Genomic DNA, 18,662 nt, shown 5'->3' with positions numbered 1-18,662 from the left:
TGGCCATGTAACATGGTGTAAGTACAATGGTTATAAAAAGAACGTAACTGACAAGGATCAGAGGCAAGTGGTGCACCTTGTTAATAACATTTGGTTTCAGTCCTGACTGGAATTGCTACTATAAGTGAATGCAAGCCCATGTCAACCAGTTTCCAAGTGAACATTATGAAACAAACTGCCTGTAATAGACATGGAGTCTGATGCCATGCAAAAGTCTACTGCTCACAGCAGTGTGTAAACCTGCAAGCCTTCAGTGGGCCAAACGATACAGGAACTAGGCTGGCTGGAGGCATGTAGTGCGGTCCAGTGAGTTGCAATTTTGGCTCTTTTCAAATGAAGTAAGGCATCAAGTACATCAATAGCCCACCCATAGTGGGTGAAGGTGGTTTTATGATGTTTGGTTTTTTTTTCCATACAATGACTTGGACTCATTTATTCATGCTACCATGAACATGAACCAGGACGTTTACTTTAGTACTTTCAGTGACCCAGTGTTGCCCTTTATTCTATATCTTCATGATTAGTGTGCTGTGGATATGCCTGTCTTCTAACATGACAACAGCTATGTTCATAGGTATACACACATATGTTACTGTTTTGACAAACACTCAGCACACTATCGTGCCTTGACTGGCCTACCTTAATCCTATAGAAAATGACTGGGACTATTTGTATCAGCAAGTGAAACATAGTAATTGAAAACCACACAATTTGGAAGCTCTCTGAGATCTAATTTTCAATGAGTGGCTTCAGATGGATATGACACATCTGAAGAAACTTGTGGACATTCTTACTTGCCAGATTAATGCCGTTATCAAGGCTAGACTTAATGTTACTGGTATTAGCATGACATATCTTTGGCGTGATTAATTTATTGTGTGGTGGGTTATGTTTCTCTGTTGATGTATTCTGTGTCTGCATGGCATCAACTGATGTACAAATCTTCATTATAAATAACTACGTAATGTGCAGTTGACATATTTATCAAATTCTTAATCTCTAGTTCAGCTTTCACAGAAAGGATTATTGTTATACACTACATGTGGCATAATTTTTTCTGCCACTGCAATCATAAGTGGTCAACACACAAAAATCTACACACACCAAAGGCAGCATGAATCACGTTGAATATGTCCATTATATTAATGATTTTGCATGTATATATGACAAAAATTCTGTTACCTGTCCAACATTTTATAAAATTGTTGATTCTTGCTTACGTCCTATAGTTGACTACAGAAAAGTGTCTGTGGTTTACTTGCTGCTGAAAAATATATCTTTCAAAGAAATGACAAGCTCATGCAAATGTTTAAAGCATGGTAAACCTCTGCATTGACAAATGGTAATAAAATATAATGACCTTCAGTGAATACATGCATGGCACCTTGTTGAAAAATGGACATCATTACAAGTTTCTTGTGTTGACCATTTTCACAGCAGCTGCATTTAAATTGCAGTAGTTAATAAAATAAAATAAAAACATGTTTTGGTTGCTGCACATTAAGTTTTTTTATTTATCTTGTGCACCTGGATGTGTTTTGCCTTATTTACATGGCATCTTCATTAGGCGTCAGATCAATATCTAATTCATTATTTTTAAGTCAAATAACTTTACCTCATGTGCAGAACTGGTTGAAAGTTTGCCATTTTCCTTTTGGCCACTGTCTTCAGCATGTAGCACTTTAACTGCCGTTTTCTGTGTGCGTTACATTTCTCCACGCTCTTGTACCCTGGCATTAGGGTAACAAGGAAGGTGAAACTGTGGTTGAGGCACTGGACTCACCTTGAGGAGGATTAGAGTTCACATTGCAATATGGACATCTGCAAAGTTTTCTGTCATTTCCCTACATCATATAAGACAAATTTCAAGATGGGTCCTTTGAAAATAACAGGAACAATTACCTTCCCATCCTTTCCCCACCACACACTGATAACATTGCATCAGTGGGCTGTGAAGCCCAACCATGTATCAGCTTGTGAAGCTGTGACTGAAAATATGCTTGCAGTTGTCATGTTTAGGTAATCTGATAATTGTTTTACAGGTTTTGTCTTTGGAGGAAACTCATACAACTGTGGGACATGGATGGACAAAATGGGTTCCAGTGATAAGGCTGGCAACAGGGGGAAACCAGCAACCCCACGTGATGGAAGTGCTGTAGAAATTGTAGCACTGTGTAAATCAACCTTAAGGTGGCTTGCAAGTCTTCATGAACAGGGACGATTCCCATACAGCAGTGTACAACGGAGTAGCAAGAATGGTATAGTTTAACTATTTTTGTCTATGTTATAATTACTGTAAGAAACATCTGAAACCCAAATAATGAATAAAGAGCCATAACATGAAGATTATCCAGTCAGTAGTTTCTGTAGCCACATTTGGCTGTTCACAATGGCATGGATCTACAAGTCCTTGTTGTAAGTACAAAAACAGATGGAAACAGATATCCACATATAGATAAGCATTTCTTTTGAAGAATCTCTGAGATGACACTCTGCATCAGTTTGACACAGTTGATATTTGGCAACTGTGAGACCAAAAGTCAATTGTAATGTATCATTTTGAACTCCTGAAAGCAGCAGAAAAGGTCTTGACCTTGGGGATTGGACCATTGTCTTGCTGAGAAATGCAATTTCCTGTGGAAAAGACATCAACCATGCAGTTATATAAATGTTCAACAATAATATTGGTGAAATCCTTTATTTTGCTGTCTTTATTGCATTGAAATGCAATAATGGGCCACTTTTTATATTCAAATTTTTATTTACATGTGATCAAGACTGTAAAATAAAAGTCTCACAGCAATATTATGTCATCATTTATTGAATAATAATTGTATAGTCCACAGCTTCACCAAAGAATTGAGGGTAGCTTAAGTGAACATTCCGCATATCATTGTACAGCAACCACATGCATCATTTAAGCCATATTTCAAGGAAGCATTCAGCCAGAAGACCGCAATCGTGACCTACCAAATAGCATGTATGATTCATCTGACAATGCAATACATTGCCGTTGTTACATCACCTTTTATTATTTTGACTCACCATTTCACTTGTCTGTTGTAGCTGAACATCAATGTTTTAACAGGTCTACTATGGTTTTTCCAGTTTGTTTTCATTAACAAGCACATCTAAGAACTTAAAATTTTCTACCCTGTTTATTCTTTTGTGCTGGTATATTAAATTAATAGGAGGTGAGATGTTATTGACAGTACAAAACTGGATGAACAGCATTGTTTCAAAGTTTGAAACAGCCTATTTGTGCAAAACCATTCAGTAACTTTCACAAAATTTACTACTATCTCAGTTGATGCTTCTTTGTTTAGATTCACAGTAATGCTTGTATCATCTGGAAACAGGACTAATTCTTCCTCATGATTAAAATAAAATGGCACGTAGTTAACATAAAGCTAGAACACTAGTGGGTCAAGATCCAACTGTGCAGATGATGTGACATCCCTCTTTCTGTTACTCAGACAGCCTAGAGTAACTTGTTGCATTCTGTTTCTTAAATAACAATTAAACTAGGGATTTACTGAACTACATATTCCATAAAAACTTAACTTCTCTAATAGAATATTATGACTGATAGAATCAAATGCCTCTGATAAGTCACAGAAGATCCCAGTTGGTGATGTTTTACCATTCAAACATTTTATCATGTGGTCAGTAAATGTTTAAACTGCTGACTCAATAGAAGAGCCCTTTTGAAACACAAACTGTAACTGGCTAAGTATCCCAGTACTACACGGGTGGGTGACACCTCTGGAGTACATTACATTTTTAAAACCTTAAGATACTTATATAAGGAGTGACACTTGCAATAGTTACTGATGTCCATGGAGTTGCTTTTTTTTATAGAGAGGCATAACAATTACATATTTCAATCTTTCTGGGGAAACCATGAGTTAATGATGTTTTATGTCTGTGATTAAGAACATTACATATTATAGGGCCACAACTTTTTAATGTCTTATTGGACATATTATCTTCTCCGCATGAACTTTTTCTTTTTAAAGTCATGATTTTCTTCCTTATTTCAGATGATGATGTAAGATTAATTTTTATTTCACCAAATGTCCTCTGTATTGCTTCTTCAGTGTACTGTTTTGCTTTCCCTTCTGAACTATTCACATCAGTTTCCTCATCTGCTACACATGAAATAGTGTCATCTTAAATGGCTTCTTTCCGTGTCTGAAACAAGGTGAAAAAATATTCAGTCAGATCTTGATAAGATTTAAAAGTGATTCAAAGATTCGTAACGTGCCAAAATGTTCAAAAATGTCAAATTTACATGTTACAATACAAAAAAATCGTAGTATCCTATGACTATAATATCAACAGTTCACAGTTGCAATTAGTCAATTCATATAAATACCTGGGTGTAACACTTTGTATGAATATGAAAGGGAACAATCACAAAGGCTCAGCTGTAGGTAAAGTAGGTGGCAGACTTCAGTTTAAAGGTAGAATGTTAGGGAAATGCAACCAGTCTGCTAAAGAAATTGCTTACAAATAACTCTTCTGACCCATCCTAGAATATTGCTCAAATTTGTGAGACCCATACCAAATAGGGCTATCAGGGGATACTGAATGTATAGAGAGGAGGACAGTAAAAATAGCCACAAGTTTGTTTGAACCACAGGAGAATGTCAAAGAAATGCTGAAGACACTGAACTGGCAGACTCTTGAAGACAGATGTAAACTGTCCTGGGAATTTTACTTACAAAGTTTCAAGAACCAGCTTTAAATAATGACTTAAGGCATATGCTACAGCCATCCATGTATCATTCTCATAGGGATGTTAAGACAAGATTAGATTAATTAGAACCATTCTTGCCACACTTCACATGTAAATGGATTTGGTAAACTGGTACCCTCTGCCATGCACTTCACAGTGGTTTGCAGAATATAGATGTAGATATTCCATGGTTATTGATATAAATTAATGCCACAGCATGTGAACATTTGCTGAACCTCATCCCAATTAGTGTGCCACATGTTTCCTTTACAGAAAAAATGCACCTGACACATTACTTAGTCTATACCTTTTTCTATAGCAGAGGTTTGATCAAATATTTGGTTTACCAATATATGTAAAGCAAAATGTGCTTCCAGATGTTTTCACCATAATTTTGTCTTTTCCATTGCATGTATTTCAGTTCAAGGTGTAAGTGCTGAAATCTTCTATGCCGTAACATTTAGTTTTAAACTTCTCATGCATCTCTCTTAAATATTTTATTTCTCTTAGTTTGCTACAAATCCATCTGTAGCACGGCCTTTCTCTTTTCCTATCAAATCTTGCAAGCTGCTGCATAGACTTTTTACATATTTGTTTATTCATTTATTTTAATTGCTTCCTTATACCTACTATCTCTGTTTGTATAATAGTTCATATATTTAACATTTTTTGAATTTTTTACATGTTTTAATTGATTACAAAGTTTTCTTTCCTACACTTCATTTGTCCTTATATTGTGTTACAAAAGTGTAATGTGGCTCACTGTGTTTTCTACCTACAGCTACTTTTTTATTCTTCTCGTTTATTGATACTCAGATGTGTCAGTACACTGGTGATCATGCAGGAGTTTCATTCAGGAGGAGTGGGTTTCAAATACTTGTTCAGCCATACTTATTTAGATTTTTCAGTTACTTTAAATCACTTCAGATGAACATCAGGATGGTTCCTTAAAAAAGGCTAGGGTTGATCTTCCTAATACTGATATTGAAGACATATTAAATTTTAAATTCTTCTTTGTTTGGCCATATTGTCTGTAGTTGCTTTACAATTCCTGAGGATATGTTTGTTCTGTCATTACATTTATAAGAAAATGAGTGTTTTTCTCACCAGATGTGTCTCACTTTATTGACTTAAAGCATCATCAGTGGTCTGTAATTAAAGATATTTACAATTTGATTTGTTTTCTAGATAGAAAAAACAGTTTGTTAATAAACTGTATGTTTTTACGTATGGTAGTTTGTGCTCGGTTTTTGGCTACATCAGGAAATGGTGTCCATTAGCACATTTTTTGTTCCTTTATTTGTTAAGCACTGATAATAGTGGTCTAATTTTATGCTGTTTTGCAGAACTGTGTGTAAAATTACACACTATTATCAGTGCCTAATGAAGAAAGAAACCAAAAATGCACTGACAGGTGAAAAACCAAGCATAAATTACCATAAGTAAAAGTCAACAATTTGTTAATCTATAAAATTAATCAAATTGTAAATATCTTTAATTACAGACTGCTGATGATGCTTTACTTCAATAAAGCAAAACATGTCTTCTGAGAAAAACACATTTTCTTGTAGCTATAATGAGTGAACAAAAATACCCTCAGGAATTAAATTCTAACTTTGCAAGAGGGTGCTTGTTTGTATCCCATATCACTGCTGCTTCCTGTTCCAGTCACATATGGAGTGTGGGAACAATGACTTCTTAAATACTGATGTGTATGCTTAAATTTGTCTTTACAGACCCTACAGGAGTTACACATTGGAGGCTATAGTATATTACTTGCATTATTGAGGTTCTTGAAATTTTTTAAGTAGGCTTCCTTGGGATAGTTTACATCCATCTTCAAGAGCCTACAACTTCTTTTTAATCAGCATATCTGTGGCACACTCTCAGGAGTTAAACAAACTTGTGACCATTCTTGCTGCTCTTTTTCACATATTGTCAACAAGCCATGTTACTGGATCCCACACAATTGAGTAGTATTATAGGATGGGTTGGATGAGCATTTTGTAAGCAATATCATTTGCAGACTGACTGCATTTTTACAGTATCCTATCAGTGAACTGATTCCTACCACTTTCTTTACCTGTCATTAACTCTGTGTGGTGGTTCCAGTTCATGTCACCATAAATTGTTGCAGCAAAGTAGCATGAGTTGAATGATTACAGTTGTTACACAATGTTGTTGTCATAGGATACTATGTTTAAGATTGTGGAAAACCCAGAATATTTAAAGCAAGTTGCCAATGTATGTACCATTTTGAAATCTTATCAAAATCTGACTGGACATCTGTGCAACTTTTTGAGGTATGATAACTGTATCATCTGTGAAAAGACTGAGGCTACACAAACTCCTGGGGTGTACCTGGAATTACTTCTACATCTGTAATGACTCTCCATCCAAGATAATGTACTGCATCCTCCCTACCAAAAATGCCTCAATCTTTCCACAGTCTCATTTGATGCCCCATACAGTTGTAGTTTTGTTAATAAACACTTTAGTTGGACTGATACAAATTATTTTCAGAAAGTATGTATTGAATCCACCTGAGTGCCTTGATCCACAACTTTCAGAATGTCATGTGAGAAAATTGCAAGTTGGGTTTTGCATAACAAATGTTTTTGGAATACACACTGGTTGGTACGGAGGAGGCCATTCTGCTTGGGATACCTTATTACATTTGAGCTCTTTGTTCTAATATTCTACAATAGATAAATGTAAAAGATATAGGTGGCAGTTTTGTGTATCACTTCTTTTACTCTTCTTGTACATTCATGTGTCTTATGCTTTCCTCCAACAACTGTGAACAGCTTTTTGTTCAAGGGATCTATGGTACACATCATGGTTAAGAGAGGGGCCAAGTCAGTTGCAAATTCTGTATAGACTCCAGCAGGGATTCCATCAGACCATGAGCTCTTGTCCAAATCACTTCGCCTGTGCTGCTTTGACTATTTAATTAAATCCTTTTTTTGGTCAGTTTTTCTCATAATACTTGATATTCTCATAGTGATTCTACATTATGCATGATTTTCAAAACTTCAGACCGCATTTTCCCACTGTTCCTAAGCTTTATCTATCAAAGTATAACATACACACCATAAGAAAATTGTTTCACATTATGAAATGGCTTTGTATGAAAAGGCTTTGTAATCACTTTACAGCAAATAATAATAAATATTCTGTACAGGTACTCTAATTACATGGACATACAAACAATGGGAAGAAAAAATTGCAACAAATTTTGAAAAATGTTTTTACATTGATGTTGAATTATCTCCTAATGAGCCACGCCCAGATTTGGTGCATCGCCGTGGTATATATAAAGATACATACAAAGCAAGTCAGCCTTGGGCAGATTATCAGCTGCGTTGCAACTTCCCTATTGCCATGGTTGTTGTAAGTATCAGTGAATGTTTTATTTTTATTTTTCTATTTCTTTCTCCTTTTTAAAGAAAGAGAAACTTATAGTAATGAGTATTTAATTAGAATAAGGAGGTTCGTGTATTTTGCTGAGTGGGAAAATGAATGTGAATAAATATTTAGGAATAACATTTTACATTTTAGTTTTACAGATGTAAAGAATGCTTTATACTAAGTGAGCATGTAATTAATCTTGGTGAGACTGAAAACAAAATTATTAAAGTATGTTAGATCTCATACCATGAGGGAACTGGTTTCTTCTTTGGGAATATAAGAGCAGAAAAAAACTAAAGGTGGCGAGGTGGACGAGACTGGTGGAAGGCAGTTCACATGATTTTAGAGTGACAGTGACTTAACAAAACACAAGGAAATTGAAACAGGGAACTGTGCTGTAAAAAGTGTAATTAATAAAATCATAGTCTAGCTAACAACTACTAGCTGGATGCAGAAAATACATTGCAAAAAATACAGATCAGAATGGAAAGCCAGAGAAGAAACTCAAACAGTAATGACTTGGAATCTTCCTTGTAATTTTTCTTCACATTCAGATAGTTATTTTTAAGCTAAATGTTCAGTCAAATTCAGATGAAATAAAAAAATTATAAAAAGATAGTAAATAAATAAATATGGTACTTATAAGAAATATGAGTTCAAGTGATGGGGGAAGAAGTAAATAAAAACAGTTTATGAAACTGAACGTAGCTATGGGTAATAATAGTTAGTGAGTCAGGAAATAAACAATATGGGCAAAGAAGATAAGCAAAGGAACAAGAGGCAATGTGAAGTGCATGTGGAGGTAACTGGATACAAATATGTTATGGGTATGAGGCAGAAGTAGTAATGGGAGATATAATGAAGAAGAAAATACAGAAACATCCAAAGCTTAAGTTCAAGTTAATGCGAGGGTGAGAGCAGTTTAGTGGGAAAGGAGTCTGAGAAGAAATTTGTGTAGCTTGGCTTGCGCTGAATTGCAAAAGGAAAGTTTGAGTTGAGTGTTAAGTTCCTGTATCCTAATTTATATCTGTTTATCCCAGTTGTTAGTTAGTTGTTTATTCATCCATAGGCCATTTACAAAATATCAGGCACATCATCTTAATTGAAACAGGAAACAATTTTTTTTTAAACCACCTTGTTTCTGCATGCAGTAGTATTCTCTTTTATAGGTATTGTATCGTATTTGTATTTTTCGGACCAGTAAATCTTACATACACAGTACAGCATATCAGATATTGGACAGATCAATGCAAATATATCTTCATGTTTACATGATGTTTTGTGTGTATTAATGAATATAATTTTTTCAGCCCTGACTTTTAATTAAACCACTTTCACTAAAAAATTACAACTGAAAATACGAATAAAAAATATTAGTAATTACAGTCTTCCCATGCCACAAGTAGATAGTCATACTTACACAATATTTTTGTAAGCAGTAAAAAAATGACGTTTGTATACTTAACTTTAACTTTCTTAGACTGTCATAGATTTTGGAGGAACTCTGACAGATGATAGAAGAGAAGCAATGTATTCATTGATATTCATTTAATACTGCTTTAAATTAATTATATCATCTATTACATTAATTTCTTTTGGTAACTTATTGTAAATAATTTTACTGTGGTGGAACATTCATTTTCGGCACGAACTGGTTTTTATTTGGAGCATGTGGAAGTCAGTTTTCTGTTTTGTGCTATGAGGATGAAGATTTTCATTTTTGAGGAGGACACTAGGATTTGTTATTGCATATTTCTTGATAAACATTGCACTTTCAAAGAGGTAAATACATGGAAGAGGAAGAGTCCCCATACTTTTAAATAATGTTCTGCAGACTGTTCCTTTTCATTCCGGACATGATTATCTCTCTTCTTTTTTGCAAACTGAAGAAATGTAGGCAGGATGGTTAATTACCACAGAATTGCTTAGTACATGATTATAAAACAGAAACAGTTACAATTGGCATCTTGACAAAAAAAAATTGAAGTTAAAACTTGGCAGAGTTTATTGTACATGCCATCATATTATATGATAAGTTACCACAGCATATAAAAGAGATAGATACTATCTACTCTTCCCAAACAAAGCTGAAAGATTATTTACAAAATAGAAGTCTTTTCATGGTAAGGGAGTACCGAAATTAAAACAGGTTAACTATTATAAGAACATAAGAATACATTGACATTGTATTCCTGCTACTTGCCTGTAGCCAGTAGGATATGATCTGAGCCAGTCGTTAGGTGTACCTCCGATACCAATACTGTCAAGTTTCTGCAGCAATATAATGTTAAAGGTCTTAGACAGACAAGGCATATGCCTTACATTTTCTCCACTATCAAGTTTTTTGAGCACTTCATTCAGATATTCAAATATTGCTGTACCTGATGATTGGCCTTTCTGGAAACCATATTGGGCTATTGATAATATTCTGTTGGAAAAAAAATCACAACACCAAAAAGTAATTGATGTAAAGTAATGAAATTTCAGGAATTCATTTGTCTATTTAAGTGATTAACATTGCAAGACCACAGGTTAATGTAAGCATGAGATGTGCCATTGCAAATGTGAAATGCTGGTACATTAATAATAGGTATAACTGCCAGAATGTACGATGAAAACAGGCAAACATGCATGCATTGTGTTGTACAAATGACGGATGTCGGTTGGTGGGATGGAGTTCCATGCCTGTTGCACTTGGTCGGTAAATACAGGGACAGTAAATGCAGTTTGTGGATGACACTGCACTTGTCTTCCATTGGTGTCCTGTACGTGCTCAGTTGGAGATAGAGCTGGTGATCGAGCAGGCCAAGGCAACATGTCAACACTCTGTAGAGGAGGTTGGGTTACAGCAATGGAATGTGTGTGAGTGTTATCCTGTTGGAAAACACAACCTGGAATGCTGTTCATGAATGGCAACACAGCAGGTTGAATCACCAGATTGGTGTACAAATTTGCAGTCAGAGTGCATGGGATAACTGCTCCCACTGTCATACAAAACTACATGGCAGACAATAACTCCAGGTGTAGGTCCATTTTGTTTAGGCCATTGATAGCTTGATTGCAGGCACTCCCCTGGGCTCCTTCTAACCAATGTACAACCATCACTGGCACTGAGGCAGAACTGGCTTTCATTAGAAAACACAACAGACCTCCACCTTGCCCTCAAATGAGCTCTCACCATTGAAGTCGCAAATGCCAATGGTTTGAGGTCAGTGGAGCACACACTAGAGGGCATCTGACTTGGGACTGTCCTTTAAGTAAATGTTTTTGTAATAGTTCATTGTGTCATTCCAGTGTCAACTGCTGCTCAGATTGCTGCTGCAGATGCAGTATGATACGCCAGAGCCATACACTGAACATGATGGTCTTCCCTCTCAATCATTCCATGTGGCCATGCAGAGCCCAGTCTTCTTGCCACCATACGTTTTTGTGACCACCACTGTCAGCAAACATGTACAGGGGCTACATTCCTGCCATATTTCTGCAGTACTGCGGAAGGAACATACAGCTTCTTGTGGCCCTATTACACGGCCTTGTTCAAATCCAGTAAGGTGTTGATAATGTGGTCTCTGTCATCTTAAAGGCATTCTTCACTAACACCAACTCACCATGCCCAATCTCAAAGGCAACTAATGCTCACAATTGTTACAGCATGTATTTAAAGCAAACCTGATTTGCATCCACATAGTGGTGCTGCTGACATCACTCTTACGCTACCAGTGTGAAATTTGAATAGACGTCATCTTTCTGATGTAGGAATATATCTACTAACTTTTGTTTATGTCCCACTACTCCTTCTTGATGTCACAATTTTTTTCTGTCGGTGTATATCTTTATAGGGAGCTCAGTTACTGTTTTAGTTATTGTTCTAATGAGCATTTTTTGTAGTTTATAGACTGTGTGTCCATGTTTTGTGTATGGGAACCACAAAAATTAATTCCATGTCTAAAGGGAGAGTACATATAGGAACAGTATGTAACTGTAGTGCCTTATCTGTTATACACTGATGACAATACTAAGGGCATAGCATGGTGATGACATTTTGTTTGCTAGTGTACTTGTGTGTTCATTCCATTGCAGGTGACAGACAATATTAATTCATCAAACATTTTTGGTTCAAATACAATATATTAAATTTTCATCCACACTTACTTTGCACAGTTAATTGGTTAATCAGAACTTTGTTATTCCATTTAGTCTCCAGTAAAGTACCTGTGTTTGTTCACTCTACCATTCACGTTAAAAGTTACTTAGTTGCTCCAAAAAATGCTTTTCTGAAACTTTGTGTTGGCTTCTTGTCAGATCATAGACAACTCTCTGAATTCCATATGCCTGTCCAGATCTTCTTCAATTATGCCTTGACATAAAGTAGACCTATATGGCATCGATTTCAGCTTTTTCTGAATCGTTTATAGGCTTGTTCTTGTTATTCCATACTCCTTGGATGCTTTTCTGGTGAGATTTAGTCAGGGATTGTACAGAATATTGTGTGACAACATTAAGATTCTCTTCTTTAGTAACAGGCTTTGGCATACTTAAATGAGGAAGCTCCACAACTGCCCATTTTCTTCAAATGTTAAGTTTAATTTGTGGTTACTGTATTTAAAATGCTGTTGGCTGTTTGGAAAATGTTCCACAAACATCACCGTAATTATGGTAATATTTTCGCCATTTTAACAAAACAAGTACCCACTGTTCTGTAGCTAACTTTCTATTCATTGTTTCTCACATTACAACAAACAATAGAACCTCAAACAACACACTAGTCAAGTTCATGACTGGCTAGTCAAGTTCATGACTGTCTTCCTCCATTATAAGCAAACCAAAGTCTAAGGATTGCGACTGAAAACTGACTTTTGGCCCAACCTGAATATTTCAAGCCAGCATCTCTGTACATGCATCCAGCTTTATTATCTGGCATTCTAACCACAGCACTTACTACAGGAAACAGATATATTCTCTTTCTTGGTTCGGTATCTAATTTAAATGTGCTGTTACAGAAAAATTTCTCGGTGCCCAGAGGTGATAAAGTGAAATTGCACTTAATTGAGAGGTCAACTATCCAGTTTTCTAATATACACTGCAGGAAAATAGCTACTACATACATCCATTCAGGGGTTTCCAATTCATTCAAGATTAATTGTTGCAAGAGTGCATATGAAATGCATGAAATGATTACATTTACAGATCAATAACACAAGCAGTTCTGAGCTATAAGGTACTGAGCCATGCTGAAACATCCATATTAGTATGTGGTGTAGCCTCTCAGGCATCAATGAAGACACTGACTCTAGCATCCAGTTGATCATACAGATGGTGAATGCTGTCCTGGGATACATTATACAATACCTGCTCGACCTGTTCATGTAGTTCTGTAAGAGTTGTTGGTTGACGAGTCACACGTGTCACTGCTAGTCCCATCATATCCTATACATGCTTGCTCAGAGACAAGTATGGAGATTTTGGTGGGCAGGAAAGTTGCTGCACGTCTTGCAGAGCATGTTGAGTTTCACAGGCAATGTGTGGGTGAACTTTATTCTGTTGGAACAACACATCAGCTTCCTGTTGGAAGAAAAGCAAAAGAACGGGTCTAACAACATTCTGCACATACCGAGCAATCATTAGCACCCCCCCCCCCCCCCCCAAGAAACACCGAAGGTGAATGAGAGTTGTAGTGTATCACACTACAGACCATAAGACCTGGGGTGATGCCAGTGTGTCATGGATGAATGAACTCTTTGAGACAGCAGCCACCTGGTCTACATTGTATATGCAAACGTCCACCACTTCCATATAGGAAGAATCTGCTTTCATCACTGAAGACCACAGCCTGCTATTTCATCTTCCAAGTGATCCTCTGATGACACCAATCAAGCCATGTACATTGATGCTGTGGCATGAATGGTAAACGAGCTAGAGGTGTGCATGTCCATAGTCCCATTGCTAATAGCAACAGTTTATGTTTACATGTCTTGGCTCACAAACCCTTGTATCTGTGCTGTGATAGCTATAAAGTCTGCCACTGATGCCCTTACAACATGATATCCTGATGCAGAGTTGTGTTGTGTGGACATCCAGAACCTCGTGTGAGAATGTTCACTTGACCACTGATACCAGCATTGTTGCACAACTGATGCTGCACATCCAACTTGTGTGGCAATAGTCTGAAATGACCATCCCACCACTCAGAAGGCCACAATTTCACCCTTTTTAAACTCGCTCAGTTGGCTGTAGGAAACATGAGCGTGTCTCTGTGGCATGGTTGCCTGCTTGCTTCACATGTTTGAAGCACAGTGATCCTTCTGGCTTTGAGCATTCCTTATTAAAGGATAGACAAAGATGGCACTCTGGTAGCTGTGCCACTATATTTCTGTTGGTGGATGATGGTGAAACCATTGTTAGTACATCCACTATCCCCCAGGAGGCATATGCCATCATCAGATCAAAATATCAATGAAGTCTTTCTTTCTTTCTTTCTTTCCTTCTTCTTCTTCTTCTTCTTCTTTTTTTTACCCGGCAGGTCTATTGTATAATGACAAAAATACGTCAACCAGTTACAGTTTCTCCACTATAATACTTTCTTTTGCCATGGACAGTTTCAGGACTAAACCCACCTCCAGATAACAGTTCATCTCTCCAGTTACATTATTTTAAATATCACACGTGGAGTGGGTATCCTTTCTGTAAATTCATTTGCATTGCAGTCTGATGCTCATTTTAATGCTTATAAAGAAAACTGTTGTTATATTTCAAACGATAATCCATGTTATTTCTCATGTCAATATGTCTGCATGTGAACAATGTTGAAGTTTCTATTAACATAATCTGACAATACATATATGTGTGGCCAATGAGTTATACAAGCAGCAGGAGTAAATAGTTTTAATGTCTTTACCATTAACCTACCTGCTTCATTTAAAAAGAATTTTTCCAGCGAGCACTGTCTCTTGTTGCCAGTTCCCCCTTTCCCACACTTCTCTGCATCTTTCTGATGTAAGGAAGAACATTATTTATTGCCAAAATGTCTATGTTTTTGTGTTTCCTTGTAGGCACCAGAAATGTTTGAGCCAAAACATGCTTGGATAGCATTGAAGAAGGTAGAAGAACTGCTTCTGGGCCCACTTGGGATGAAAACTCTTGATCCAGCTGACTGGAACTATTGTGGAGATTATGATAATGCTAATGATTCTGCTGATCCTAAAGTGGCTCATGGATTCAATTACCACCAGGGACCAGTAAGTGGTGAAATAAATACAGTTACTGTGAATACAAGTTATACTCCCACTGTATAATTATTGTGTATCACACAGCATAACTTGGGAAAAAGTTCTTTGTAGATGTTGCATTAAAAGATGCAAGTATCAAGTAAAACAGTTTGTAGCTATTATGTATGATAATGACATCTGATTAAAAAGAAGGAATGAAAAGAAAGTTACAGGTTTCCACAATGTGTATAGCTAAAAAAAAGTTTATAATCTTGGTTATATATTCCATGCAGAAAAAAATTATTCAGTTTGCTTATTGACTTTGCTTTGTATCACTAAATTCTACATTTTAAGATTTTTAACTCTCCCTTGTTCCTTCATGTCCACCATTCATTCTCCCTCTTTCTTCTTCCACCTGTATCCCCTCTTTCAGTTCCCAAACATTAACTTTTTTCCATCTTCACGCTCTCATATTTTCTGCAAACATATCATGTGGATTACCTATTTGAGGATGATGAAAATCTAATTTCATTCTCATTTTCAGGAATGGGTGTGGCCAGTTGGATACTTCCTTCGAGCGTGCTTACACTTTGCTCGAGAAGTTGGTGGAATTGCTGAGTTGGAGCGTACTGCTGCACGTGTTCGATCTATCTTGGCCAAACATTTCACAGTTTTACAAACATCGCCGTGGAGAGGCCTGCCTGAACTTACAAATAAAGATGGGGCTTACTGTAATCACAGTTGTCAAACACAGGCATGGAGCATGGCATCCATTATAGAGGTGAATATGAATATATAATTAGCAAATGATTTATCATAAATGACAAGACATTTGTATTAAAATTTACTAATTGAATTTAACTATCAAAAGTAGCCTTATCATATAAGTACCAAGTTGATAAAAAGTAGTGCTTCTAGAGCCAAAAATTCCTCAGAATATAGGAAAATGTCAGTGTCATTTTTAGAGGTGAACATACAGAAAGCACAGATATGCTGTACATATTGAAAATAACTCATTATCTGCAAGAATACTGAATGCATAAAGTTTTGTGTTTCAGTATTATGATGAAACTAGATACCTAAAGTTAATAATAGTTCATATTGTTTATCTGTCTTTTTGCAGGTGCTACATGATCTGAATCAACTTCAGGAAAGCCACCCTATCATTCTCGACTCTTCTAGTAACTGACTGCACCTTGCGTGTGTAAATCCATCTAAACACCAGAGGGGGCCCATGACTTCACACGCATTACATGATGTCCCACTAACTTCTGGCCCCCCTATTGCCCGTGCTGTTACAGCAAGTAATGTTGTTTATAGTGATAGGTTCTTCAGATTCAGGCAGCCACTAACCAGTATTGTATTACAAATCCATTGGGTGGGCTATAATGCACTTTCTCTTCAGTTGTGTGAGATACCATTAAAAGAGTACATGCCTTTTATAGCAAAATGTGTTTGTGTCAGCTGCTTAAATTTTCTAATTAAAAATACATTTACAGCAGAATCAGAAAATAGACAGCACTCTGCTGATTTTAGGGAGTTACCAATGATAAACTATGTTCTGTTGGATCATTTAACAGTTATTCAGTCTTCCCTTGACATCCGGAGTAATAATCTCCATGTTGCCAATGATGAAGCAGTGACAACTGTAGTACACAGAGATACACGAAACGTTTTAGCTCGGGCTTCAGTATTAGAAGGGAATCCTTCAGAGATTTTCAGCAAATCCAATAGATCGGGTAACCAGGTCAGCTTTGCACAAAAAAATAATAATGTTGTAAGTCCAATGCACAGTTTTAAGTACCCAACCTACAATCCATTTTCTTCACAATCAGAAAAATGTACACTGCCACTAAAAAATAAAGAATTGGGTAGCTATGTTCATTATAAAGATGTTGATGCTACAGTAGTGCTCATTCCTGAGCAAAGAAAGAAAAGACTTGTAGATGTGGATTCAGAAGCACAAATCACTATGAAGAGTTCAGAGACCCCATCACCATATGTTATGAAGGGTTCAGAAGAAGTAGATTGTGATATTTCAGAATCTAGTAGAGCAATAATAACTGACAAGAAGAAGAAATTTAAGTACCCAGGAAGTCTGCAAATAAAAACACCAAAAAAGCTTCAATCCAGTGCTTCAAGACGTGTCAGTGCACAAGATGAAATGTCAATTTCAGTAATTGAATCATATCCACTGCCAGAGCCTCCTAGTTTGTTGTTATTAGAGCCACTTCTTCTGATGCAAGATGTGAAGAAGGAAACAAAGACAAGGAAAAGGAAGGCACAGCTAACACCATCTGAGCAACAGAAAGTTGCTCGTATAATGATTTCATATGCTCTCGCCTTCTTCCTCCTTGCCATTGTAACTTTTTATGTTGTGTATTTTGCCTAACTGAGATGAATGTATGTTGAATAATTTTCTCAGGAAGTTATTTAAAATTTTAAAAGCAGACTATTCAAAAATAAATAGTGCCAATTGTAGATTAAGTACTAGTTTTACACTTTTATTGGGACTAATGTTAAAATAGTGACATCAGGTACTTTCATACAAAATTATTAACACAAAGACTTACTGAAAATTTGTTTAAAGAATAAAAATGATTCAATTGTGTATATCACAACCAAGGTGAAGTCAACTATTGCTAACTTTGTTAATAATAATGATTTTAATTTTATGAGGAAGAGGTGTTAACATATTGGAGTGTGTGTGCATGTGTATGTGAGGCAGGAGAGAAGAAGAGAAAACCAAAGCAGCTCACATAATGAAAGTATTACATTGCTGACTGAAATAAACTGTTTGTTCTTATTTCACTTCAAAAACCATTCAGTTTTTCTTCTTTTCCTACCCATTAATTCCTTAAGAGATATTCATGCTTCTGTTTGTTTTGGTTTACAGACAACACATTTCAGCATAAAAATTTTGAGAGTTCTGTTTCAGACTGTCATGATGCGAGTATTATAAATGAAAATTGAATAACATTTTAAAATTGCATTCTGAAGTGATACATACTTTAATTTTTCCTAGTGTTAATTTGAAATTTGTTCTTCATTTACATCTGTATGGAAGGTAGTTTGGTCCATTTTTTATTTATGACTGTCTTCTTTGCACATCGACAACAAAGTAGAATAAACAACAAAACATCACACATCAGAGTAACAAATCCTTTCATGGGAGATTAATTTACAGAAATATTGTTGCATATTTTAAGCTTTGAATTTCTTTTTGTTAAGGCTACACAAACTTATACAATGTCATGCAGTCACCTAACTAATGGTAGTTAACTGACGTACTAGTGCATATCACA

At 36.1% G+C, this 18,662-nt stretch overlaps 1 protein-coding gene across 5 annotated transcripts in view; it reads left to right on the top strand.

Moving 5' to 3' along the window:
* LOC126297597 (glycogen debranching enzyme) overlaps positions 1-18,177 on the top strand; it is a 181,122-nt gene extending 162,945 nt beyond the window's left edge. For all 5 annotated transcript variants that reach the window (XM_049988575.1, XM_049988577.1, XM_049988573.1 and 2 more), the window contains exons 23-27: positions 2,043-2,258; positions 7,926-8,134; positions 15,202-15,387; positions 15,902-16,138; positions 16,481-18,177. In XM_049988575.1, coding sequence (XP_049844532.1) covers positions 2,043-2,258; positions 7,926-8,134; positions 15,202-15,387; positions 15,902-16,138; positions 16,481-16,546 — 914 coding nt within the window. In that variant the 3' untranslated portion in view covers positions 16,547-18,177. The remainder of the gene's footprint in view (positions 1-2,042; positions 2,259-7,925; positions 8,135-15,201; positions 15,388-15,901; positions 16,139-16,480) is intronic.
* The last annotated feature ends 485 nt before the right edge of the window (positions 18,178-18,662 follow it).

This window comes from Schistocerca gregaria, chromosome X (genome assembly GCF_023897955.1).
Source record: "Schistocerca gregaria isolate iqSchGreg1 chromosome X, iqSchGreg1.2, whole genome shotgun sequence".
Classification (NCBI taxonomy): Eukaryota; Metazoa; Arthropoda; class Insecta; order Orthoptera; family Acrididae; genus Schistocerca; species Schistocerca gregaria.
This window is presented reverse-complemented; position numbering and strand designations above follow the sequence as displayed.